This window comes from Kryptolebias marmoratus, linkage group LG20 (assembly GCF_001649575.2).
Source record: "Kryptolebias marmoratus isolate JLee-2015 linkage group LG20, ASM164957v2, whole genome shotgun sequence".
Taxonomy (NCBI): Eukaryota; Metazoa; Chordata; class Actinopteri; order Cyprinodontiformes; family Rivulidae; genus Kryptolebias; species Kryptolebias marmoratus.
Window position 1 is genome coordinate 21,588,664 of NC_051449.1, and position 25,487 is coordinate 21,614,150.

The 25,487-nt window shown below is 38.4% G+C and overlaps 3 protein-coding genes across 3 annotated transcripts in view; 2 read left to right on the plus strand and 1 right to left on the minus strand.

Moving 5' to 3' along the window:
• Positions 1-3,867, plus strand: part of asip2b (agouti signaling protein, nonagouti homolog (mouse) 2b) — a 9,587-nt gene extending 5,720 nt beyond the window's left edge. Inside the window, exon 3 of the mRNA XM_017437373.3 lies at positions 1,283-3,867. Coding sequence (XP_017292862.1) covers positions 1,283-1,450 — 168 coding nt within the window. The 3' untranslated portion in view covers positions 1,451-3,867. The remainder of the gene's footprint in view (positions 1-1,282) is intronic.
• A 135-nt stretch (positions 3,868-4,002) lies between these two features.
• On the plus strand, positions 4,003-15,924 carry LOC108248540 (V-type proton ATPase subunit d 1). The gene is made up of 8 exons (XM_017437372.3): positions 4,003-6,262; positions 9,635-9,806; positions 10,425-10,603; positions 11,727-11,806; positions 12,432-12,509; positions 12,587-12,760; positions 12,847-12,924; positions 15,659-15,924. The coding sequence occupies exons 1-8, from the start codon at positions 6,133-6,135 to the stop codon at positions 15,830-15,832; spliced, it is 1,065 nt and encodes a 354-aa protein (XP_017292861.1). The 5' UTR covers positions 4,003-6,132; the 3' UTR covers positions 15,833-15,924.
• Positions 15,869-25,487, minus strand: part of LOC108248532 — a 64,991-nt gene continuing 55,372 nt past the window's right edge. The window contains exons 67-74 of the mRNA XM_037981932.1: positions 24,494-24,591; positions 23,913-24,097; positions 18,961-19,160; positions 18,709-18,871; positions 17,029-17,138; positions 16,822-16,944; positions 16,481-16,607; positions 15,869-16,397 (exon numbers count right to left, since the gene is read on the minus strand). Coding sequence (XP_037837860.1) covers positions 16,387-16,397; positions 16,481-16,607; positions 16,822-16,944; positions 17,029-17,138; positions 18,709-18,871; positions 18,961-19,160; positions 23,913-24,097; positions 24,494-24,591 — 1,017 coding nt within the window. The 3' untranslated portion in view covers positions 15,869-16,386. The remainder of the gene's footprint in view (positions 16,398-16,480; positions 16,608-16,821; positions 16,945-17,028; positions 17,139-18,708; positions 18,872-18,960; positions 19,161-23,912; positions 24,098-24,493; positions 24,592-25,487) is intronic.

The window sequence follows — 25,487 nt, forward strand, 5'->3', positions numbered from 1 at the left end:
AATCATCAAAATTAAACGAAATAAACATTTGAAATATATGAGTTTGTATGTAATGTATGAATATAATATACAAGTTTCACTTTTTAAATGGAATTACTGAAATCAATCTACTTTTTCATGATATTCTAATTTTATGACCAGCACCTGTATAAGTGTCTGGATTGAAGACCGGCACTAGATTTCTAGCATGACACAACCCTGTCTCTTTGTTTAAGGACACTTACTGTTGATCTGAACGTGTTGCATGCTTTGTCCAATGCTTTGGGTTAACAAGAACAAATGAAAGATTTTATGTTTGCTTGTTAAGCAGCTTTTTGAAAAAATGACTTCAAATCTAATCTCTTAAAAGCCTAATTTTAAAAAGGTTTGTCTTACAGTGACAGGATGAAGACATGCAGAAATACACAGAACAAGCAAGGAGATGAACTTAATAAAAGCAACTCAGATGAGCTTATTCATAATTCTTAAATAAAAATGTTTGTTATCACAGGCCTTTTCTAATAAAACTAAAACAATCAAATGACACTAAACTAAAAGGTCTGCCTGAATATATTAAATAGCCAAAGCTTTAAAAGGATAGTTCATTTTTCTAAGTTGGATTGTGTGGAGTAACTATGATAAGTCAGTGTTTTAGGAGCAACAGACTTTAAGGGGACAATTCATATTTTCCTTTTTTTTTTGTTTTGATGCTGACCTGCAGCAGACAGCAGTCCTGAGGGATTTCAGTTTGCAGAATCAGGGAGAAATGGTCATGGAGAAGTCAAGCTAACACACACTGAGACCAGCTTGACTCTCTGATGAGAACTTCTCCCTGATTCTCCAAACTGAGACTCCTCTGACTGCTGTCTGCTGCAGGTAATATACTGACCAATCATAACAACTCCACACAAGTCAGCTTCCAATTATTTAAAAAGGGGGTAAAATAACTGTCCTCTAAATGTTTTTTTTTTATTTTTGGAAAACCTTTAGAGGGCAGTTGTTGATCTTTTGAAATGTTATGAACAAACAGTATCTTCCTGCTGCAGATAGCGCTCGGAACGACTTTAGTTTGGAGACATTCAGACAGGATGGATGAGCTAGTAGGTTGTTCAAAGAGCTATCTAAAATAGGTAAGACATTAATTGTTCAAAATTTTTATACAGAACCCCTTTTCAAACCACATAAACGATCCCTTTAAGCACTTATTTCTTTCTACAGCACAGGATTATTCAAGAGATTATAGCAACCTTTCTATTTATCTTTAAGTCATTGTCGATGAATTCTACCCTGTTTGTGTTTTCAGAAACACAAATCAAAGGTTATGACCCCTGCGCGGCGCTGCGGCCGCCTGATGGAGAGCTGCTCCTCGCACGTGCCGTGCTGCGACCCCTGCGCCTCCTGTCGCTGTCGGCTTTTCAACACCATCTGTCACTGCTGGAGGATGAACCCCCTGTGTCTCAAGAGGACCTAGACAGAGTGCACACAGACACATGTGTAACACACAACCGATGCACAAACACAACCCTGTACACAAAGTGGTACACACACACACACACAGGGGAGCCTGGAGTCATTTTCTGTATTTCAACATAAATGTGATCAGTATTAAAATATCATACAAGTTCCAGTAGGAGAAACAAAGAAGCCTTTTAAGATCATTATTTACTGAGGTAAAATATTTGGCGTTTGGGTTGCTGACAGAAGAATGGGAACCATTTTTATTCAGTAGCATGACAATCATCTTTCAGAGTAATCCACAGAAAACCGCTGGAGATTCATGAGCATAAACTACTTTGGGACAGTCCACAAGAGATGGTGAAGAATAACAAAGCAAATGCTATGGAAGGGCCTGAATGCAAAATAGCTTAAGAGAAGAAACCCACAGATTTACAAGGATGGAGTGTCTCTGTGCAGAAGAAACAGTCTAACTGTGCTCATGTTTATCAAAAATATTGCATATTTGTAATTTTCTTATTTAATTTATACAGTACTATGCTGCACAAAGCATTGGTTCAAGTACAAGTTTACATGTTTCCTGTGCATGTGTGGTGTTATTTTTTGGTTGATCCAGTTTCCTCCCACAGTTCAAAAACATGAGACTGTGGGATGTTGATTGAAAATTCGAAACTGACCTAAATTGACAAAGCAGGTATAGAAAATGGTTGGACACAGTGATAAAGACAACTGGCCCTTAAACAAGCTGATATTTCAGCCATTTGAAGTGATGTTCTGTGTAAAATTTATGAATCGTCAATGTCTTACCTGTTGTAGATAGTGCTTTGAACAAACTCAGCTTGAAGAAATAAGGTATAATTATGAACAGACAGATGAGCTAATGTCTAGTTTAAACGCAGCTAAAACCCAAGTGAATTGCTGTTTTCTTAAAACAGTCCATTTCCAATCTCTAAAGTTTTATAGTAGGCCTTCTCATAAGCCTTTACACCATTGTCATTGTCACAATACTTATTTATGTAAACTTCTATGGTTGTTTGCAAACACGATTAGTAGTGGCAGCAGCAGCTAGCTGCAGCACTTTTGGTGCTGCCTGGGAACACTTCTAGTATCATACTATTTTTGCTGAAATAATTGTTTATTGTGAAATGGACAGAAATATAAAGGTTTACAAAAAGTGCTTGCATAAACAGCTGGCAAATTCTGGAAATGTTATTTTGTTATTCTGTTATTTTAACTAAATTATGATGAACTGTTTGCAGGAAGTGGACTCAAAGTGCTATAACTTGCTGCTGCCACCACTTGCACTTGTAAATAACCATAGAGTACCATGTGAACAACAATATGTTGAGAAATAGTGGCGTAAAGCTTGGCAAAATAGTGTTTGCATAAACTACTGTAGAATTATGAAAGTTGTTGCTATTTAAAGGCAACAAAAATCTGCTTTGGCTGCATTCACTCTGGCTGATAGCTCCACTGTCCTGTCGAAGTTAAACTCTGTTTCTTCAAACTCAGATCATTCAAAAACTACTTACAACAGGTAAGATAATAACTGTTCATAACTTTTCCACAGAACAACAAGTCTTTGGGTTTTCTTCTTTACCAGCATTGGTGTTGTTCTGTAAATACTAAATACAATACAACAGAATACAACTTTATTTATAAAGCACTTTAAAAAACAACACCATTGGCCAGCCTATGGGGTGAGACCATGCAGGCATTTAAAAACAAATAAAAGAACTTACAAATCAATCTGGAAACAAACTGAAAGCTAATGTAGTGAAGCTAAAACAGGGGTAATGTGCTCTTATCTTTTAGCAGCTGGTTAAAGATGTGCAGCAGCATTTTGAACCAGCTGAAGCTGAGTAAGTAAGGACTTGCCTCAAGTGTCTCAAGTGATAAAAACTGGACCACTGTTTTAATCTGAGCATCAAATTTAAGATCATTGTCAAGTCTCACACCCTGGTTTGTTGCTGTCTGAGTCAGACATTGTGTTAAAGAAACCCAGATCAGCACAGACTTTGGAAGCATCACTGGGCCCAAACAACAATACTTCAGTCTTTTGTTCATTGAAGTGTAAATACAAAGTTCACCAACATCTGTGCTTTGATTTCTGCAATGCATTCCAGGAATAGGCTTGCAGAGTATTAACTTCCTGTTTAAATGGCATATAAATTTGACTGTCATCAGCTTAAAAATGGAAAGTGATACCATGTTTCTGGAGAATAAATCCAAGTTGAAGTAAATACAGAGGAAAGAGGGCCAAGTGTCAAGCCCTGAGGCACACCATATGTAAGAGGTGTTACAGAGGCAAACTATTTTATGTTCTTTTATTGTTATTATTATTTTGTATTCAATTATTTATTCATATGTGAATTCACAAGTTAAAAGTATCTTTTATTTTTGGTATCTAATAAATATGCTGTAAGCCTCTGATTTTATTGCATTTATTTCCAGTTGAAATATCCTGAAATGCTTTGAAATCGTATTTTTATTGATGAGAAGAAATAATCTTTAATTTAAAGATAATTGGTTTAAAGCCACCTTCACACAACTTTAAAAATCAGCCAGAACATAGATGGTCTTTACAGGGTTAAGAAATTAAATAGTTCAGCCAATCTGAAGTGATGTTTTGTGTAAAACCTATAAATGTTATCTTACCTGTTGTAGATAGCTTCTTGAAAGACACCATTTGGTGTAACAAGGTTTAATTTCGACCAGACTGATGAGCTAACAGCTAGTCCGAACACAACCAAGACCAAAGTGGATTGCTGATGTCTTAAAACAACTCGAGTCTCTAAAGCTTCATAGCAGTTCATGCAAGCACTATTTTACAGACCTTTACCCTGCTGTCAGTGTTGCATTACATGTTTCTTTACAGAAAATTATGAGGTATTTACCTGCATAAATATCAGCAGCAGCCAGCTGCAAAAAAGCCCGAGGTCACGTTAGGTAGAAATATACTATTTATTGCCAAAATAATGGTGTAATTCAAAACTGATGGCAATATAAAGGTTAAAATAGTAGGGTGTGCATGGGTTTCCATGACATTTTTGGTGTTTGGACCTGTTTTAAGATGGCACCACTTTGAAAGTGAGTCTATTCAGACTGTAATGAAAATGGACCCATATCCAAAGTGGAATTTGGCATTTTAAAGCAACTCCAGTTTTCCAAATTTCAGAGCAGTTTTTGGAAACTTTATTTGAGCTTTTACACCTCAGGTGAATGCCCCAGGGGTGTTACCGTACATCTTGCTACTGCTGGTGCTGTTTAGGCTTATAAATAAATCACAGAATAAAGCTTAAATTTCCGTGTAATGCGAAACAGTGAACTATTTCTTTAGGAATGCAGTGAACTCACCATTACTTGTGATAGAGTGTAATAGATCCACAGTGATTTTGAGTAAACTTTTATAACGAGGTTGTGGTGGCAGTGTGTCAGTGTCTATGGTGGAGTGTGATGACAGGCATGGCAGAATATCCATGATATGGGCCCCACTATGTTGTCAGGAATTTAAGCAAGACTGGCCAGGCTGGCCTAATGTCTAGGATATGATCATGACAAGATCATGGAGACAACCTCACAAAGATGCCATACCTGTGGCAGGGTGCTTCTAAGTTGCACGCTGATGCAATCTGAGTCATGCCAGGATGGGGCCCAAGGCGCAGTGGGACTGTTGGCGTCAGTATTCTTGCAGAAATGTGCTGATGGCGTATAGTGTGTGGTAAGGGCACAGGAGATGCAAAAAAGAGCAGGTAAAAAAATGGCACGTAGCCTTTGACCAGCTTAGGTCAATGTTTGACTTGTTTAAATGTTGATTAATGTGCACTGTCCCTTTATAAACAAATAAAGTAAAATAAAAGAGTACTAAGAATGTACTGTAGTGTAGAAGCAGGTTTTCTAAATTTGCCAAAATCCACCCCCATCACAGGTTGTGTAAGTCATGGAGAGCATAGTGAGGTCGCCATCCTGTATGAAGAGGAAATTATGTTAAAGTGCCTGGTGTATTTTCCATTTTCCTCCCCAAGGATAATGTATCTTTTAAACTTATAGGCATGCAGATATTTAAAGACAGATGTTACTGGGAAGCAGTCCAGTTCATGATTCACACATAAGATAGATTCTGTTTCTTGTTATGAAAAGCAAAATGCTGATGTAATGAACTGTCTGACTTCAAGAAAGGAGCACAAGACAAAAGAGTGGTGATAGAGGCTGGCTTAAATCTGTCAGCAGGGAATATAATAAATGGCAGCTATATTACATGCCCTTTTTTTCTTTTCTGCTATCTGATTCACATAGATACATCCTCAAAAAGAAATATACACAGAGACTGTTTGAACATGAACACTACAAACTTTTCATGGTAGAAGACCACTAAAGATTATGTTTTTGTTGCTACAATTACTATTTTTGCTTTCACATTATGCCACATGCCAAGTGCTCTCTTGTACCTAGGTCTATATGGCGACACATACAAATTGGACTGTTCTCTTGTTAAAGAGCCAGAATAGACCAGAAAATATGAGTAATTACTTCAAATAGCCATGGATATACTTGAAAGCCATTTTTAGGACAGCTACAGGACTCTTCAGCGTCGAAAGAGGAAGAGATGAATGTTAGTCACAGAGGAAATAATCCAGAAGTTACAATTAAAAACCTGTTTAGACGTCTGCAGATGCAGTCAGTAAGTCATTTGGCATCATGGCAGTGTGTCAAGAGCTCAGCTTTAACGTGGATCATGGCTATCTGGAGGGGCTGGTTCGAGGAATGAAGGCTGGGATTCTGACTGAGACTGACTATCATAACCTATCTCAGTGCGATTCACTGGAGGGTAAGAAATGAGTTTCCATTTCTAAGCTTCAACAGTGTGTTATTTAGGCATTTTTAGCCTTTTAAGAAATTCTTAAGAAGGAGTGTGTGATTGTTAACTGGTAGCTGCAGTGAAGTGCTGACAGGGATCATTTTATTTATACACTTTCTTCACCTGGAACTCACTTATCGAGAAGAACATCTGAAATAACTTTCCCAGAATTTCCCTCAGTGGGTGAGAACAGCAAGACATTGCAGCTCAGTAAAGATGAAGCCCACTTGACATTTCTGAATGTGACATTTTATACGGATGTGTTTTGGCTCTACTTTGAGTTTGGCTAACATTAGAGAAAGCCATGACTTAACTGAGTTTTCTAATTTGCCTCATCCTGACAACAAAAGAGGGCTGATTTTAAACCAGAGTACAGAATAAAACCAGTAGGTCTTTGTTCGGACACCTCTATGACATAAAATTTTTTGCCACAATGAGGATGGTCTTGGTGAGGTTTTCAGGTGCATATGAAGAACACAGTTGGCTACCAGTTAGGCATGATAGCGTGTGATGGAGGGTTTTGAGCATGCACAAAGCTTCAGTAGTGCAGTCATGGTGCTTTGTCCTAATGTGACACCCTCACACTGGTGTGGCTTAGTTGCTGAGAATTTGATAAAGGACTGGTCATGTTGGCCTCATGCTTAGGCTACATGCCCACACCATGCTAACAGATCAAGTAAATAACAGCAACACTCTTGATGGTGAGGTTGCTACCTTCATCGCATCCTGCTGCTGACCTCACTGCACCCAGCAGTATCTCACCACACTCTCACAGTCTCACTACATAGCTGAACCAACAAATCCACACTCACATGCCAATAATCACCTTTTGGACACAAAGCAAAAAGCACTTGTTTTCATTAGGGTTAGCCCTGCTGGACAAGGAAGGACGAAGGGTGGATGTGGTCAAGGTTCTGCACAGAAAAGCCCTTCACCTGCAACCTGTCATGGTGCTACTAGTGTTTCCTGCTTCACAGCCAGGCTGAAAGTGATGGTGAAAGCCCAGAAAAGTTTTTCAGATTGTAAGAAGACAACGTAGCGCAGACGTTATATTCGTGGCAGCAGGTTTGTGCTAGTAAGGCATGATCTTGTAGCATGTAGCTACATCCTGATGCAGCCCAAGAGAGTCATGCCTGGATGGGACTAAAGCTGGTTGGTTGCTGACTCACCCAAGTTAAAGATGCAAAGCCTTGCACTGAATCAAGACTAATGAGACTCAATCCTACATGTCCTCTGGCAGACTGCTGCTAATTCCCAGAGTTAGAGAACTTAATGAAATAACAGCAGAATCCCCAGAAATGCTACTGACTCAGATGAGCCGGGTCTCTGATTCAGTCAGCAAGAATGACTCAGGTGAATCGGATCACTTTAGTGAGTGACTCAGATTAACTTGAGACCATAAAGAAAACAAAATTTACCAGCTCTGAATGGGGCCAGGGATGTGGTGCAATTGTGGGTGTAGGTGTTAAGATGCTGCATATGTCAATGTCAAAGCACATTTAAAACCATGTAAGTAAGGTTCAATAAATTAAAAACTGATAAAAATACATTTTTCAGTAAAACAACAACAAAACTAATAAAATCAATGAAATCAATAAAATAATTCTAAAGAAGAGATAAATAAATACAATTTGAATTTAAAACACAAAACAAACACTACAGGATTACAGGTCAGGTTCTACTAGAATCAAACATCAATTAAAAAAGTTTTGTTTTCAGCAGCCCTTGAAATGGTCCAAGACCTACGCCAGTGGTGTCCAGTCCTGGTCCTGGAGGGCCGCTGTCCTGCATGTTTTAGGTGTTTTTCTGCTTTGACACACCTGATTTGAATGACTGAGTGATTAACAGGCTTCTGTAGAGCTTAAAGACCTGCTGTGAATTCTGCCCCCTATATGTCAGGAGGACAAATAACACCTTTTCTGTTTAAATTGCCAACCCGCCACAGTGGCGTGTGTGTTGATCAAATTTACCCGCCACTTCAAATATTTACCCGCATTTGGCCAGTGGCGGGTGCTAATTTTCACCCCTGTTTAAAACAAGAAAATAATTTCTTACTTCTAACAGTTGATGAAAAGTAGTTCATAGCATCAAACTCAGCAGCATCAAACTGCTTGTGTTTGTTCATTAAATAAAACAGCACAGTTCTGCTGCAGATAAGAAGCTCATACCTCATTCATACACACTAAAACACTTTTCATCCCTGGGTTAAAGCTGTTGGGTCATAGAAATGATTGTTGCTGCTAGCTGCCTGATGCTAATAATATACTGTTAGCACCAACCTAAACTGTCATTATCTAATAACTAAAATTATAGTGTTATTCTTTTAAATTAAACTTTTAAGTAGCTCTATTTAAAAAAAATGAGTCATTTTAACCCAATTTTTGGGTGGAAAACTTAACCCAGTATGCTAGGCTAAACTGATAACCAAACCGTGCTGGTTGTAAACTACTTAAGGCTCTGTCTAAATTTGACTGGGTTACAAATTCAATTGCTTTTAAAATGTAATTTGCAATAATATGCAGGTGGCATTAATGGCCCAACAGCAGCAGAGAAAACACTTTTAGTAGTTACTAAGGGCGTAGAAGTGTCATTACACATCATGTGATCAGGCTATATATAATATAATAATATAAAACTTTATATAGTATTTGATGTAAATTACATGAAAGTATTATACTTACAAATAAGTAATACAGCATACTAGAAATACTCATTTGGTGATTTGTTTATATGTAAATCTGTAAATAAAATGCAATTTCTCCCACAGACCAAAACCATGCATATTAAGTTAACTGTCCCTAGGTGTGAGTGAGAGCGTGAATGGTTGTTTGTCTCGTTTGTCTCCATGTGTCCCTGTGATGGACAAGATACCTGTCCAGGGTGTCCCCCGCCTCTCACACAGTGACTGCTGGAGATGGACACCAGCTCTCCGCCACCTGGAATGGAGAAGCATAAAGGAAATGAATGGATGGATTATTAATTTGTTAAAAAAATCTTACTATCTGGGCATCAGACTCATTCTGCTGTTAAATTGATACAAATCAACAAGCTGAATCTTCCAGTGTCTCTTGTTATTTTTTCCATGACTGTGTCATCTTTTAATTTTTAATCAAAAATGTCAGGAGATGCTGCCCCTCATGTGGCCCTCTGTGGCTGATTTATTTTGTCATAAGACTAATGAGTTTAATTCTGATTTTAAAGATGGCCTCCGTAAATGCACATTGGAAAATGTAATGAATGATATAAACATTTACAGTATATTTTTAAACAGCTTTAGATTTAAGTATGATTTTGATCAAAGTTGAAACTGTTGCTCTAACACAAGCTGAATCCTCTCCTCAGACATGAAGCTGCACCTTCAGACCACAGACTATGGAAAACTTCTGTCCTCATCTGCAGATGATCTAACCGTGTCTCTGGTGGACAGCAAGCTGAGGAAGAGTCTGGTGACTGAATTCAGCTGCCTGCGCTCCAACGCCCTGCCCCCACTCTCCACCTTTCTGGATTATATCACGTATGACACTTACACTTTATTAGGAACTGCACAAATGTCACAATATATAAACCAATCAAAATATTCATGATTAAATAAAAAAAATCATCAAAATTCCTGAAATAAAGACTTAACATTCTCTGATAAAGTGCATATTGCCTGTCGTCCTATGCGATCTGCTGGCGCTCAGAATTTGTGTTGAGGATCAGTGTCAGCGACTACCACACCAAATTTTAGCTCAGAATCTGTAAAACTGACTGAGTTATAACTATTTTGTGTTTTTTAAGGTCAGTTGACTGTGGCAGCCACGTTGAATTGGGTTGACTCAAGAAGTTAATTATGTGTTAATGTACATTCAATGAGCTTTTGAAAGTTTCATTAAAATGCATTCAGTGGTTCATGAGATATTTTGCTAACAGACAGACACATGGGCAAAAATATTATTAATAACATTTTTTTATGTCAAACAATTGTAATTTTCACTAAGTGCTGAAAAGCAAAAACAGCACACTGACTGCCACATGAAGGCCTTGGTTTTAGTTTTGATCCAAAGCACATCTGTGTAAAAACATATTTTTAAAGAGGGGTCATAACAAACGAGAACATCGACCGTTTACTCTGTCCTTTGTGTTGCCATAGTTACGGCTACATGATCGACAATGTAGTGATGCTGATCAGCGGGGCCCTGAAGCACAGAGATGTGGCAGAGCTGCTCCCACGGTGTCACCCACTCGGAGCCTTTGACCAAATGGCAGCTGTGGGCATCGCCCGCACCCCGACTGAGCTCTGCTCAACCATCCTGGTGGACACGCCGCTCGGTGACCCGTTTGTTGCTCTCACACATGATTCATTTTTGTATGAACAGCATTAATACAGTTTCCATCACTGAGTCATTGCAAGTCGTGGGACACAGACCATCAGCAGATGAGTAAAAAAAAACAGAGAGGTCATGTCTGAGTGCAAGGGTGGAAATTCCATTTCATTATTAGGGAAACAATAAACATGGAGCTTATTGGGGGGAGACACCAACGGTACATTCAAACAGATGGAACCCTGATTACGACTATATTTCACTACCATTTAGAAGAATAAAAACATGATCATAAAATACTGTAGGTTGTTTAGTTTTGATAAATTCTGAAAAAATAATTTTACTCATATGCCGCCGTGCTGTTTACATTGATGTCGCCTGGCATCTTCTATGCCAGGGGTGGGCAATCCTGGTCCTCGAGGGCCACTATCCTGCATGTTTTACTTGTTTCCCTGCTCCAACACACCTGATTTAGTGGTTAAATGACCTGAATGTTCTGCAGAAGCCTGTTAATCACCCATTGGTTCAAATCAGGTGTGTTGGAGCAGGGAAATGAGTAAAACCCGCAGGATAGTGGCCCTTAAGGACGAGGATTGCCCACTCCTGTTCTATGCTGATATTGGCACAATATCTACTCTAAGTCTAATATTACATAATGACTTATTATTATGTCATAGTACACCCGTCTAATCTGTACGAGAATATGCCAATATGTTTTGATTCAGTTATGCACGCACCACCTTTCAGTTTAAGTTTTTAGAGGTTTTTAAATAATTTTTCTATCCTATTTATCTTCATTGCCCTGAACTATTTTGCGTAGGTCCATTACTAATACTCAAACTGAAAGTTCATTTAAATTCAAAGTTGTGAGGCAGGAAAATATCAATAATATCAATGGGTGAATACTTGGGCAGTCAACTTTCTTAAAAAAAGAATTCTCTTCTCGTGATATAACAATTCTGTGCTAATATGAGTTTATCAAACACTCAAATATCAGAAGCAGTGTGTGAAAAACGAAGCTCAGCTCATGGTGCAGTAGTTTGTAGAACTCCCTTTTTAGGTTCAAAAACACACTGAAGCACAGGATATATGTAATTGTTTTTTAACTCTTTTTTTTTTTTTGGGTGTAGCTCAGTTTTTTCTTGATGCTGTATCTGAAACCAACCTGGATGAGATGGAAGCTGAGATCCTGAGAAACAAGCTGTACAAGGTGAGTACTGAGAGACGAGGACGGACAGAACTACCTTCAGCCATCTGGATAGAAAAAAGGTTTTCTTACAGGTTGTGTTGTTAGTTTTCCCATGATGTGTTTAAAAGGCCCACATGATTGAAGGTTTGCAACATGTTTAAAAGACTTGGTAAAATTTTTATTAGATTAAACTGCACATAATGCTAACTGCTCCTTAAAATAAGGAACCATCCTGGATTTAAAAGTAGAAAGACAGGTTCCTTATTAGAGTGATAATTAAGAGATAATAACAGCTGGTTCAAATGGGTTTATAGATGCTAAATGAAACGGGTGAAACAGTGATTTTTGTCTCATCTTTGGTTAAATAAAGCCACTGAGAACTATGTTGTTTAAGCTTCTTTTTGGCTTTTAAATTACACAACTTTTTTTTTTTTAAAAAAAAGCCACAGCATATTTTAAACACAGACTAGACAAAAAGCATTTTCTGCAAAAATGCAACATAAATGCTAAAGAAGCTGAAACTCGGTTTGTAATTCCATCCATTCTCAACACAAGACACATTTAATTTAAAACTCTGGCATGAATGGCAGTGGGTGAAGAAATGCACAATCGTTTATCTTTAATGTTTTTTTTCTCTCTCTCAAAGGCATATTTAGAGTCTTTCCACTCTTTCTGCAAGAACCTGGGCGGTGCCACAAAGGATACAATGTGCCCCATCCTGCAGGTACAGTTTTTATTCTTCTTGACCTTTTTACAGGTTTGTTTAGCTGTGAATACTTTGCGCATGTGTGTGTGCTGCAGTTTGAGGCAGACAGGCGGGCCTTCATCATCACAGTGAACTCATTCGGGACAGATCTGGGTGGTGAGAGGAGCGTGCTCTATCCGACTTGTGGTAAATTGTCCCCTGAGGGACTGCGACTCCTTGCCAAAGCCGAGGACCACGAGCATGTGAAAGCTGTGGCCGACTGCTATCCTGTGAGTTTGATCTCATTTATGAAGACTTTAGTGAGACCTTCTGCCCTGTTACTGTATTATTAACTTTTACTAAAACCTCCTCACAGGACTACAAGCTCATTTTTGATGAGCCAGAACCAGGATCAGAGTTTAAGACGCTTGAAGACAGATTTTTTGAGCAAGAGGTAAGATATCTTTGAATTATGTCAGTATGTGTGTAATGACCAAGGAACCGAGCGTTTGCTGACTTTTTAATTAAAGTATTTGGCAAAACGTTTCAAACTTCCTTTCTTTAAATCTGAGGATTCACAATTTATCTTCAAGTTTGCCTAATTTCTTGAAAATTATAAATAAAGTAACAAATAGGGAATTCTTTATTTTCTAGATGTACAGTCATGGTATAGAAATAATAATAAAACAACTCCTCTTCTGTTTGTAAGGTTTTAGGAGATAATAAAAAGAATTTGTTCCTTACCAGGTCTAAATATGAGCAAAATACAACCTTGTGGGTTTTTTTAAGCAACATTTAGGCCAAAATCCTAAGATAGTGTGAAAAATAATGTCCACTCATATACTGGTAGTTTGTAGAATCATCTTTTGTGATCATTTGAAGTTCTTGTTTCCTGTTGGACCTCATCAGCCTCTCATGTTGTGGAGGAATTTGGGCTGTCTCTTTATCGCTTTAGTTTGTTTTCAAACTTTCATTATTGCACAGCTCTCTTAAGATTCCTACAGCATTCGTATTGAGGTCGTGGACTTTGACTGGACCATTACAACACCTTGATTCTTTTCTTTTTAAACCATCTGTTGTAAATTAGCTGCTGTGTTTGAGATCATTGTTCTGTTGCATCATGACCCAGTTTGGTCCAAGCTTCAGCTGGACCAGACTGTGGATGGTCGACTCAACGACTGCAAGGAGCCCAAACCATCAAGCTGACAGTGGGGATGAGATATTGGTGTTGATTTGTTGTGTTTGGTTTTCTTTAAAGGTGCTGTTGTGCATCATGGCCAAACATCTCTACTTTGGTCTCATCTGTCCAAAGCACATTGTTCCTGTCAGGATTTGGGTTTTGTTTTTTTTTTGTTTTTTTAGGTTTCTTTTGTATTTAGGGCCATTGTTTTCATGTTTTGTCTTTGTATTGTTTCTGCCTCTTGTGTTCATATCATTATTCATTTCTCCTCAGTTTATCACTTGGTTGCCTGCTACGCCCATCTCCACCTGCTCGCAATTGTAATCACTCACCTGTGTCCACTTCTCCTAATTACCCTCTGCCTTTAACACCTGGTCACTTTCTCCACTTCCTCGCCGGTTCATTCTGTCTGTTATGCAGTTCTTGTCCTGATGCTCTTTTTCCTTGCCACGTTTTTGCTCATGCATTTGTTCGTTTTTGCTGTCACATCAGCCTTTTGTTTGTGTCATAGTTTGGTATTTTCAGTTTGTTGTTTTGATTAGTGTCTTGTTTCTGTTATAGTTTGGTATTTTCAGTTTAGTTTTTCCTGTTCATGTTTGCTGTCACTATTCACTCCTCCCCAGTCACTCTTTTGCCTTCCTGCCACGCCTGTCCGTAATCATTTCCATTCACCTGTTTCCACTTCCCTCGTTACCCTCAGCACTCAAATACCCGGTCATTTCCCCCACTAGATCATTGTTTGTTGTTTGTAGATGTTCATGTTGCTCATTGTGTGGCCTTGCCTTGCCCTGCCTTGCCTTACTTTGTTTTGTCTCGCCTTGGATTTCCGTTATAGTTAGTGTTGCTGCCACGTCAGCCTTTTGTTTTCCACCTTTGTTATTTTTATTAAATCAGTTTTTGTTTTGAAAAGTTGAGTCTGCGTCCTGGGTTCGCCACGCTCACACCACTTCCTGACAGTTTGTCTTGTTTTGTTTATTAAAAACTCAGTTTTTATTTTGCAGTGAGTCTGCATATCCCTCAATAACGACCTGACAGTTCCAGAGGTTTTGTTCAGACAGAACTCTACAAACCTAAGTCATGCTTCCATGTTCTTTTTTAAGTCCAGCTCACATTGTGCAGTTTCAAAAATCACAAAGAACTTGGACATGTCACACTGTGTGAGCTCAATATTATAAAATCTAGTTGGTAACCCGTGTCACACTGTATGATGTCAAATTTAATAGATGTCAGACAAAATGATTTCTTGCTCCAGCAAAACCACAGACATCTGAAAGAGATCTCAGTCTACTCATGAATGGAAAGCAAACCCTATTCTTATTAGATATATATCTATGAAAGGAGGTGGTTTTGGAAAAACTGATAACTGTGGATGCATTTTTGATTAGGAAATAAATGTCTGCAGCAGCAGCTGTCACACGTCACTATTTTTCCAGAAAATTTCTGGCACTGAAGTTTGTCGTTTTGGTCATGAATGTGATAAATCATTTGTATGTGCACCAGTCAGACTGAACAAACACACACCACTAAATCAAGCTCACAACTTCTTAAAATCTTATAATTTTTTTACAGTGAACAGCCAAAAATTGGACAGTATGAACTCCATCTTAGGAAGAAGAGGCTTCCTCCTGGCAACCTTCATCCTGTCTTGAACTTTAACCTTTAACCTGCTAACTGAAGCCTGTAGTCTCTTGGGTTTTATGTTCTTTCTCTGAGCATTGCATGGTCTGACCTTGGGGTGAATTTGTATGCTCCAGAGCAGCAAACTGACAAAACTCACAGTGATGATGATCAGTTAATTATTACATCTGATCAGCAGCTCCTGGTTGTTACTTTACCTCTTAGTTCCTCAGGAAACAGTAAGGATAGTCTTGCTGCTTTTTTAAGACCTGGTGAAAAGATGATATATTTTTTGTTCTGATATGTAAAACACCAACAGTTAAAAGTGGTTGAACATTTCTTTCTATTCTGAATGTATTTAAAACTAACTTCATCTCTGTTGTCTTGATAGGTGAAGCTGAATGTACTTACTTTCCTGCAGCAGTTCAACTTTGGAGTATTTTACTCCTACTTCAAGCTGAAGGAGCAGGAGATCCGCAACATCATCTGGATTGCTGAGTGTGTCACACAGAGACAGAAGTCCAAGATACACAACTACATTCCCATCTTCCAGGGGAAAAAATAAACAATACAATAAGCAATACACACACACACAGATGCATAGAATATTAACTGAGTAAAGATGTTTATTGAGGTCTTCATTGTCCAAGATTAGTCTGTTTTGGACCAAAGTCATTCTTCAGCATCTTCTGTGTTCTCATTACAGAACACACACACACACACACAAAAAAAACGAAGTTTCATTTAAGCTACTTACTATAATCAATGACATTATATCATTATAATGTCATGAATTCTAAAAATGGTCTCTCTTGACCTTTGTACTAAATGAACTAAACTAAAGATGAAAAAAAGGGTGCTGTAGTATTTTCTCAGTGCTGTATTTAGGAAAAAATAAAAGAAGTTCCAGAAACAAAAAAAGTTCTTGATATTTTTTTTCAGCTTGTTAAAAATGACTCAATATGTTTTTGGTTAATTGTACAGGAGGTGTTACAATGCACCAGAGTACAAGATACGAGGAATGCCATGCAGCCAGTGGTATAAGGTGTCAAGTTGTCTTTTTAGCAGCAAACCAAGGTCAGAAAGCCTTCATCTTTGGTCTTCATTAACTGGTCCTCATCACACTTTCACTGAAACACAAGTATAACAACATCAAGCAAAAGAATTAAAACAGTACTCAGATTAGTATAGTCCTGAGTACTGATCCACTTACTGCACTGGACAGGAACCTCCAGAGGTATGTAGTTCTGCTGGCAGAGGTGGACAAAAGCCCAAGCTAATCTGCAAGGGGCTCTGTTGGAGCTCAGCTCACACACTGACAAGAACTGACCAGGATCCACCTGACCACACAGAACATCTGCTGTAAGACCTGACAGGTGTAAGACACAAAACTCATACGACACACTTTCATTATGAATGCAATGAAGGCTGCCTGACTTGTTGACAAAATCTTCTTCACTAGATTTATGTCGCAGAGGAGTGATGACAGTCGTGAATTTCTTAATGGCCTTTAATCAAGCTGCCGAAGCGTGTGGCCTGTGTTTTTCCGCTTACCACTCTGAAACAGGAACTCAGCGATGAATCAGGAGAAGAGAACAGGGAGTCACAGCTCACTGGGCTCATGGCTGCTTTAGAAACATCCTCTGCTTTAGCTGTAGGTTTGCTACATTTTGGTAGCTAAAGACAGAAAAAAAGACAGGTGAGAACTAACCCTCAGATTACCAAAAACTCACAAACATTTTCACATTTTATTCATTCTACCTGCCAACTGTGGACAAATTCCTCCACTGTTTTAGCTTGAGATCCGTCATGCAAAGGAAATTCATTGCCTGCGTCATTGTCGTTTGTCCCAAAAAGACCAGAAGATGCACCTAAGCAGACAAAAGCAAGTGACAAAGTTTTCTGTTGGGAAAAACACAAGCTCCAGAAAATATTCAGACCGTCATCAAGTTTTGCAATTTTGTTATGTTGCAGCTTGATGATATACTTTAAATGATTATTTATCTTATTAATCTACACTCAGTAACACCTAATGACAAAGGGAAAACAGAATTTTTATACAATTTAGTAATTTCATCAGAGAAACCTGAAATATCACATTTCTAAGTAAGTAAGTATATATATATATATATATATATATATATATATATATATATATAAGTATTCAGGCCTTTTTCAACAACACTTGAAATTTAGTTTAGGTTTTTACCATTTCTTTTGATTACTGCTGACATGTTTCTACACCTTGACTAGAGTACACCTATTGCTTTAGGACAAGTGTGTGCCTTTTCAAATCACACAACTTTATATAGAAGGCCACCTATCTTCAATCAGAAAGAATTGTAGCAATGAGGTCAAAGGAACTGTCCTCAGATCTCAGAGACAGGATTGCTGCAAGGCACAGATGTATGTAAAAGAACTTGCTGCACTGAAGGTTCCACCGAGCTAAGTGGCTCCATAATTTACAAATGTAAAAAGTTTGGCAACAAACAGTATTCATCAAAAAAACTGGTTGCCTGACCATACTGAGCAGTTTATGAAGGTCTTAGTGATAGAAGATACCAAGAACCTGATGGTCCCTCTGACTGAGCTTCCTGTGTGGAGATGGGACTAAGCTCCAGGAGGACAACCAGAACTGCAGACCTCCACTGATCTGAGCTTTATCTGAGCTGGTGAAGCCTCAACTCAGAGCAAAATACCTGAAATTCCATTTGAAGGAATCTCAGACTGTGAGGAACAAGATCCTCTGGTTTGATAAGACCAAGCTTGACCTGTTTGGTCTCAGGTCTACATGTTATTTTTGGAGGAAACAAGACACCACTCATCACCTGCCCAACACCATCATAACAGTGAAGCATGGTGGTGGCAGCATCATGTGGGGTGTTTTTTTTTTAGCTGCAGGGACTGGGAGACTGGTAAGGGTTTTGGGGAAGCAAAGTACAGGTAAGTCATCAATGAAAACCTGTTTCATGGAGCTTGGGCCCTCAGACTGGAAATGTCAAAAATGTCAACGACCCAAAGCGCACAGAGAGACACACAGGAGGGGCTGGGGGACAACTCTGTGAGTGTCTTAAAGTGGTTCAGCCAGAGCACTGACTTGAACCCTATCAAACATCTCAAAATGACTCTAACAACAGTCCCCACCCAACTAGACTGAGTCCTAGAGGATTTGTAAAAACAGAATGGCAGAAAATTCTCCAATCCAGTTGAGCAAAGCTTGTTGCATCAAACCCATTAAGAAAAATCAAGACTGGAACTGCTGCCAAAAGCGCTTCAAGCCAAGTGAATAAATACTTTTTTAGTCTTTGTTTGAAGCACCTTTGGTCTGAATACTTATGGAAATGTGGGACATTTCTTTATTTTAATTTATTAAATTGTATTTTTACCACTGTAAATATAGACCCACGTATGCATTTATACAACAAGCTGATTTAGTCTTACCATGTAACCATCCATCCAGAGTGAAGCTGCACACCTCAAACAACAAATCACATGACACAGACTGTCCATCCTTATTGGACACCTGAACAACATTTGGCCCTGTCTTCACAGTCAGTCCATTGTCCCTGTAATGTGTGACAGCACTGCTGCAGCCGGCCTTCACCTGTTACACAAAAACTCTCATTAGTTTACAGCGTTTGTACAATCCCGTTCTAATGAAGCTCAAACACACCACCCATTCACAACACAAACCTGCCCACTGGGCTGAATGTTGACTGTGATGTTATTCATGTGTATCAGTAGGAAGCTCTGGGGGTCTGTATGGAGCAGCAGCATGAAGGAGGGGTCGCTGCGGGTGTCCTGGGCGAGAAGCAGCGGACAGGAACCTTGTAGCTCGTACAAGCGACCGTCGAATGTCACGATAAACTGATCTGCCACCAGCAGAGCTTGGTCTTTTTGTAGAAAGACAAGAACAGACACGGGGAGGCAGATTTATAAAACAGAATATGTGTAATGCATGTCTATATACTCACTATTTAGAAACCCTATCTCCAGAAATGTTGGACAGTTTTGAAAAATGCTACAAAACTCTAGAAAATGACACCAGAAACCAACATAGGGTTTAGATTAAAAAAAAACTCAAGTTATGAAAGAATCTACAAGCAGAATAGGTGAAGAAATGTGAAGGGATCAAAGTTGAGTATAAAAGGAGCATTCAGTAAAGGCCTAATCTCTGTCGCCCGCAGTTCATGTCGGTGGGCAATCATGTAATTGCCTGTGTGCATGTGTGTGTGTGTTTTCATTTGTGTTACTAAAATATCTCATGATCCACTGGACAGATCTTAGTGAAACTCTTTGAAAGTAATAAGTGGATGTATAACTACAACTGTTTAACTCTAGGAATCAACACCAGTGAAGATGGCTGCCACAGCTAACTCATTTTTACAGAGATGAAGAAACACATATTCTAAGGACTAACAGATCATGCAACATCTTTGTTTGTCACTTTGGCATGCAGGGAGGTGGAAAATATGCATTCCATCAAGAAATGCTATTTTCAGTCAAAGAATCTGTGCCAAACTCAAAGAAAATCATTTATAAATGAAAGATATATTTCCCAAACAACTTAAGGCTTTGGACACACTTAATGCATATTATTGTGGAAATATTAAGGAAAATCTCAAGACCAGAATCACCGAAGGATTGCACATATTTTGAGGTCAGAAATCATGATTCTGTGCATTCATCTAAGTCTCAAAGCAAAAGCAAAGTGACAAAGTGAGGTTGAACACCAAAACTGCACAACCAAGCAAACAATATTTCACTGTGCCGCCTCGAACTGCTCACATTCCATCAAGGTTTTATGCACGCATTTAGAGGAAAACCTGTTCATATTTAAATAAATTACTGTCAGAGCAAAAAGCGCCTGATTTTCAAAGACCACTGCTGTTTGTGACATTATTTAGGGTGCTTATTGGGAGCTTTCAGGGAGCAGGTAGTAATTGTATCTTAGGAGAAAAAAAGAAAAAGGAGCAACTTGCTGCTTTGATGCATAAAAAGAGGGTAGACATGTCAGGAAAAGAATAATGCAACCTCTTTCCCACTGATGAATGACAAACACTGCTGCGTCTTCTAATAAATTGCCAAAAAAAGTGAATAAAATCTGTCTGTTTCTGTTTTACATTTAATATACAAAACCTTATTATTATAAAACATTTCACACCCAGAGTGTCACATCTAACCACAACCTCAGGATGAAGCTTTTGGTTCTTGAATGTAAAACAGAAACATCAAAATTTTACTTTTTGACCATTTATTGTAGATGTATTAATATTTGACACTTATCACTGGAAAAGAGGATGGATTATTCTCAGGAGGCAGTAAATAGTTCACACTATATGTTGCAAACAGTGCTGGTCTTAGAGAGTCAGATATTTTTTTTGCGTTTGAGGTGCATTTGTGAGGACAAACACTGATGTTGGACAGAAGGCCTGGCTCACAGTCTCTGCTCTAATTTATCCCAAAGGTGTTCTGTCAGGTTGAGGTCAGGACTCTGTGCAGACCAGTCCAGTTCTTCCACACCAAACTCCCTCATCCATGTCTTTATGGACCTTGCTTTGTTCACTGGTATGCAGTCATGTTTGAACAGGAAGGGACCGTCCCCAAACTGTTCCCACAAATGTTCCCATGCTCAGCCATGGAAACCCATGAAGGCCACAGGTTGCTGTTGACTCTACAGAACGTTGGTGACCTCTGATCTATGAGCCTCAGCCTCCTCTGAACCCGCTCTGTGATTTTACATGGCCTACCATTTCATGGCTCAGTTGCTGTAATTCTCATTCACTTCCACTTTGTTATAACACCACTAATGGCTGACAGTAGACTACTTAGTAGTGAGGAAATTTCACGACTGGTCTTGTTGCATAGGTGGCATCCTATCACAGTACCACTCTGGAATTCACTGAGCTCCTCAGAGCGACTCATTCTTTCACAAATGTTTGTAGGAGCAGTCTGCATGCCTAGGTGCTTGATTTTATACACCTTTGGCCATGGAAGCGATTGGAACACCTGAATTCAGTGAGTGAGTGAATACTTTTTGGCAATATAATGTACATCATTACTGGACAGCCTTTATGTTGCATGCAGCACCTTTTTATTACTCCTAATGAAGTGTCTGAAGTTTCGTTAGTCTACAAAACTTTAATCCAAACGTGGCTGTTCAAGGTCAAAGTGCACCTTGGCTGTCCTCGAAGAATCAAAAACAAATGTCTTCAAGATTACTTTTGATGGTTTCCAGCTTTAAACATAGGAACAACTGAAAGTCTGCAGAGATTTGTTTTATGATGCATGGATCATATCAGCAGATATGTTTCGTCAGCAACAAAACATGAATGTTTTTAATCATTTTACACTGATAGTTCAAGTTTGGCAACTCTGCTCTCCAGTTAGCCTTGATTGATATTATTACTGTTTCCAGACTACAACAGAAGTGTTTGATTAATGGGTTCAATATGAACAAGAACAATACAAGTGTTTACTTGATCTGTTCACATGAAGTAGATGTGTTTGGATATCTGAGGACCATAAATGCTCCTAAAACAATACACTGTTTTCTCTGAAAGGATTAGGAATCCCCTCCTGATTTCTTTCGTTTTCTGGGAAACTCAATTTTGCCAGATTTTCATGCAGAATTTCCCATTAATCAAACACAGCATGAATTACCAAAATTAAGAACACTTTTAATATTCTGGGTCCATGTGAAGAATTTGTCTCATAATCCAAAACACAAACATTTGTCAGTAGTTGGATTTGGACCAGACACTATTTGAAATACGAAAGTCAGTGAAGCGTAAAAAGTACAAAAGTAAAACCAAATTATATTACATTATGTTAAAATTATATTAAGTTAATAAGACTTGGAACAAAATTTAACCTTTCTGGAAGTGGCAAACCCCTGACTTCCTCCAAGACAAAATGTGTAATAAAAGCTCAAGAAGATTTCACACAATACTTTAATAAAAACCTGGTAGGTTACCCTGTTTTTAATAAAGTACTTTTGACTTTATGACTCCTCTAAATGAAAGTCCATTTGCAAAAGTGGCTTCTATGGTACGGCAGCAAAGTAAAAACCATCAACAACTGGAGAGAGAAAAAAGAGACTGTTTTACCACATTATGCAAAGTTCAAATTACAGGGGGAGGTAGGGAATGTTTTATCTCCATACTCAGAACTTGAACCCCTGAAAGAGGTAAAAACAACAAGTCAGTGAGTTGAATTTCTATATTCTGTATTACTCATAATTAGAGGAGTAATGAGATATCTTCCCACAAGATCTCACGAGACTAAACCACTACAAGATTTACAGTCTCGCAAACCCAAAAATAACTTGTCTGATGATTTTGTCTGGTGAAATCATCACTGAAAATGTCTCCACCACTTCAAATAGTTTGTCTGGCAGTAGTTTAAACAAACTGGTCCAGTACTAGGACCACATAATACATCTCTATGAGTCCCCTGATCGTGGATCGAACCAGCTCCTAACTTTGCTGTTTCATGAGCAGCATGGGGTAAGTTCAGTGTATTTTAAGGACTTTTTAATGACACTGTGTCCCATATCTGAGGGTTAAAGCTAACCTTTGTAACTTATGTCTTAATTTACTTTATGTTACATTTAATAACTAATCTTAGCAAACATAAATTGCTATTTTTCTTCTGAAGTGAGAAGTTGTTGACCATTATTTTTCCTACTCTGCAACTGCCAGACTAAACATAAATACTTTTTATATGTACAAGCAGCAACAAATATTTATAGATAAAAACAGTTAATTATCTTAGTGTCTCTATAGGTCATGACAAGTGTTTAATGTATTATGCAGTTCATTAGCACTTGTTGAATTTGAGCTAAGAATTAGTTTGTTGCATTTCTCTGTCAGATAATAGTCTAGTTACTTTTTGTTATCTGTGTTCAGAGCAGAAGAAAGACAGATGAAATTAAATTAAGTTAGTTATTTAGACCCCCCCAACCCCACCACAAATTATAAACAAAGTCAGGATTTAACATTTAAGCTTTTGGAGGCTGATCATAACTATTGTCGTTCCATATTTTTTAAAGTACCAGTTTTATTTTTTCTAACAACAAAACAGAATATCAAATTAGGCTGAGTATTGATTTATTTTATTCTGTTAGGCTATCTTTAAAAGAACAGCTTAATAAACTTTTATTGCACTTACTTTGAAATGATTCTGTATTTCCTGCCTTCAATGCCAGTGAGACACAGCCCAGCTGTAAAGGTTTGGTACCAAGATCTCCCTCCTCATTACGTAGATCAGGGGTGTCCAATCCTGGTCCTCGAGGGCCACCATCCTGCATGTTATACTTGTTTCTCTGCTCCAACACACCTGATTTGAATCAATGGTTGATTAACAGGCTTCTGCAGAACATGAAGAGGTGATTTAACCACTGAATCAGGTGTGTTGGAGCAGGGAAACAAGGAAAACACGCAGGATGGTGGCCCTCGAGGACCAGGATTGGCCACCCCTGACGTAGATGATGATGTTTGGAACATTGTGTGAATCCGACTTTTGATGCTGAAGATCTGTTTATAATTTACTTCAGAAAACTTTGTAACATTTCGTTGACAGAGAACTTTGTTTTATCTGAACTGTTGGACTGAGTGTCGTTCACCATCATCCATCAAACTTACGTCTGAATGGGCTGTCCATGATTTTCCTCTTGAAGTGATAAAGTTCAGCATTTGGTCTGACAGAGGCGAGGCCCTGCAGGGGTCTCAGGAGCCACTCCTCCAGAAGGACCTCCAACAGCCCGACCTCAGCCACCCTCGACATGGCAAGAGGTGGCAGCGGCACTGACACTGTCACTTCACTCTCTCTGAAAGAAACATCAGGTTTAACAAACATGATGCTTACAAACCTCATATCATTTAATGACAAACTACAGACCAGCCGGTGACTTTCAAGCACATATTTTCTAATTACTTTCATTTCAACCATTGCAACACATCTGTAAGGTTTCCCCTGAATCTTACATGATGCTTCACAGTCTAAGAAGATTTCAGTGACAAGATTTCTTCATGTCACTGAGAGTTGCTTTAAACCAAAGTCTGGTCACTAAAATGTTGTTGATAAAAAAAACGTCACACAAAAACCCTCAGAATGTTAGGTTTGCCAACTTTTGCTATAACAAAATTATTTCCAACAAACCGAAGCCTTTTCATGAAGTTAAAGCTTTTCCAGTTTCTCAGTAGGTCTCAGATATGTGCAGTACCTGGGGGAGAATCTGTACACAGAGGCCAGCCACTTCCTGATTCCAGACAGAACCGAGGCCAACCTGCCTTCAACCCAGTGAGAAATGTGTTGGACTGCCTGATTGAAAGTGAACACACATAATCAAGACTCATTAATATATAATTTTAATTGTTTTTCTTTTTTAGTATGATCATTGTTGGATTTAGGATATTATGATGCTGACCTAAAGTTCAAGTCAGAAACAGTTGTGATATGTGGACAATGTAAATAAAATGTTTAAAATCACATTACATTAAAATATTTATGATTGTCTCATAAAGTTTATTCTATTTCTTAAAATACTGTCATTCCTGCATTTCTGACCTGCAACATATTGCATAAAAACTTAAGGTTGGGACGATGAGGAGCAGTATAACGGGGGAAATAAAAGTTGTTCTAAACAGATAATTGTGACAATAATTTGAAGGGCTTCTGTGGAAGTTATATACAATAAATATCTTGTCTGTTGTAGATAGGTTTTTGAATGTCCTCAGTTTGTACAATAAGAGTTAAAGTCTGATAGGACTGATGAGCTAACAGCTAGTCCGAATGCAGCCAAAACTAAAGTGGGTTGCTGCCATCTTACAACTCCAATTTCAGACATGTCACAGCAATTCACATAAATGCTATCCTATAAACCTTTACACTGTCCTCAATTTTTGCATTATACAATTATTTACTTGGGGTGTAACAGTACATGTATTTCTACTATGATGGTTTGATACAGATGTTTGAGATGGGTACTTGAATTAGACGACAGATATGTCAGTCACAGGTGATCACTGCTCCCAGAGCGGCGCATGTTTTATTTAACTGCATTTTGCCAACTTCCTCAACAAAAAAAATCAGCAGAGGAATATAATATCTAAACATTTTATGTCAAACAAAGCGTGGCTGGTTCAGGATACAACTCAGAAGCTTACAGACCTGCCTGTTTATTTCAAATGAGTGTGTGAAAAGCTCCAGCTGCAGTG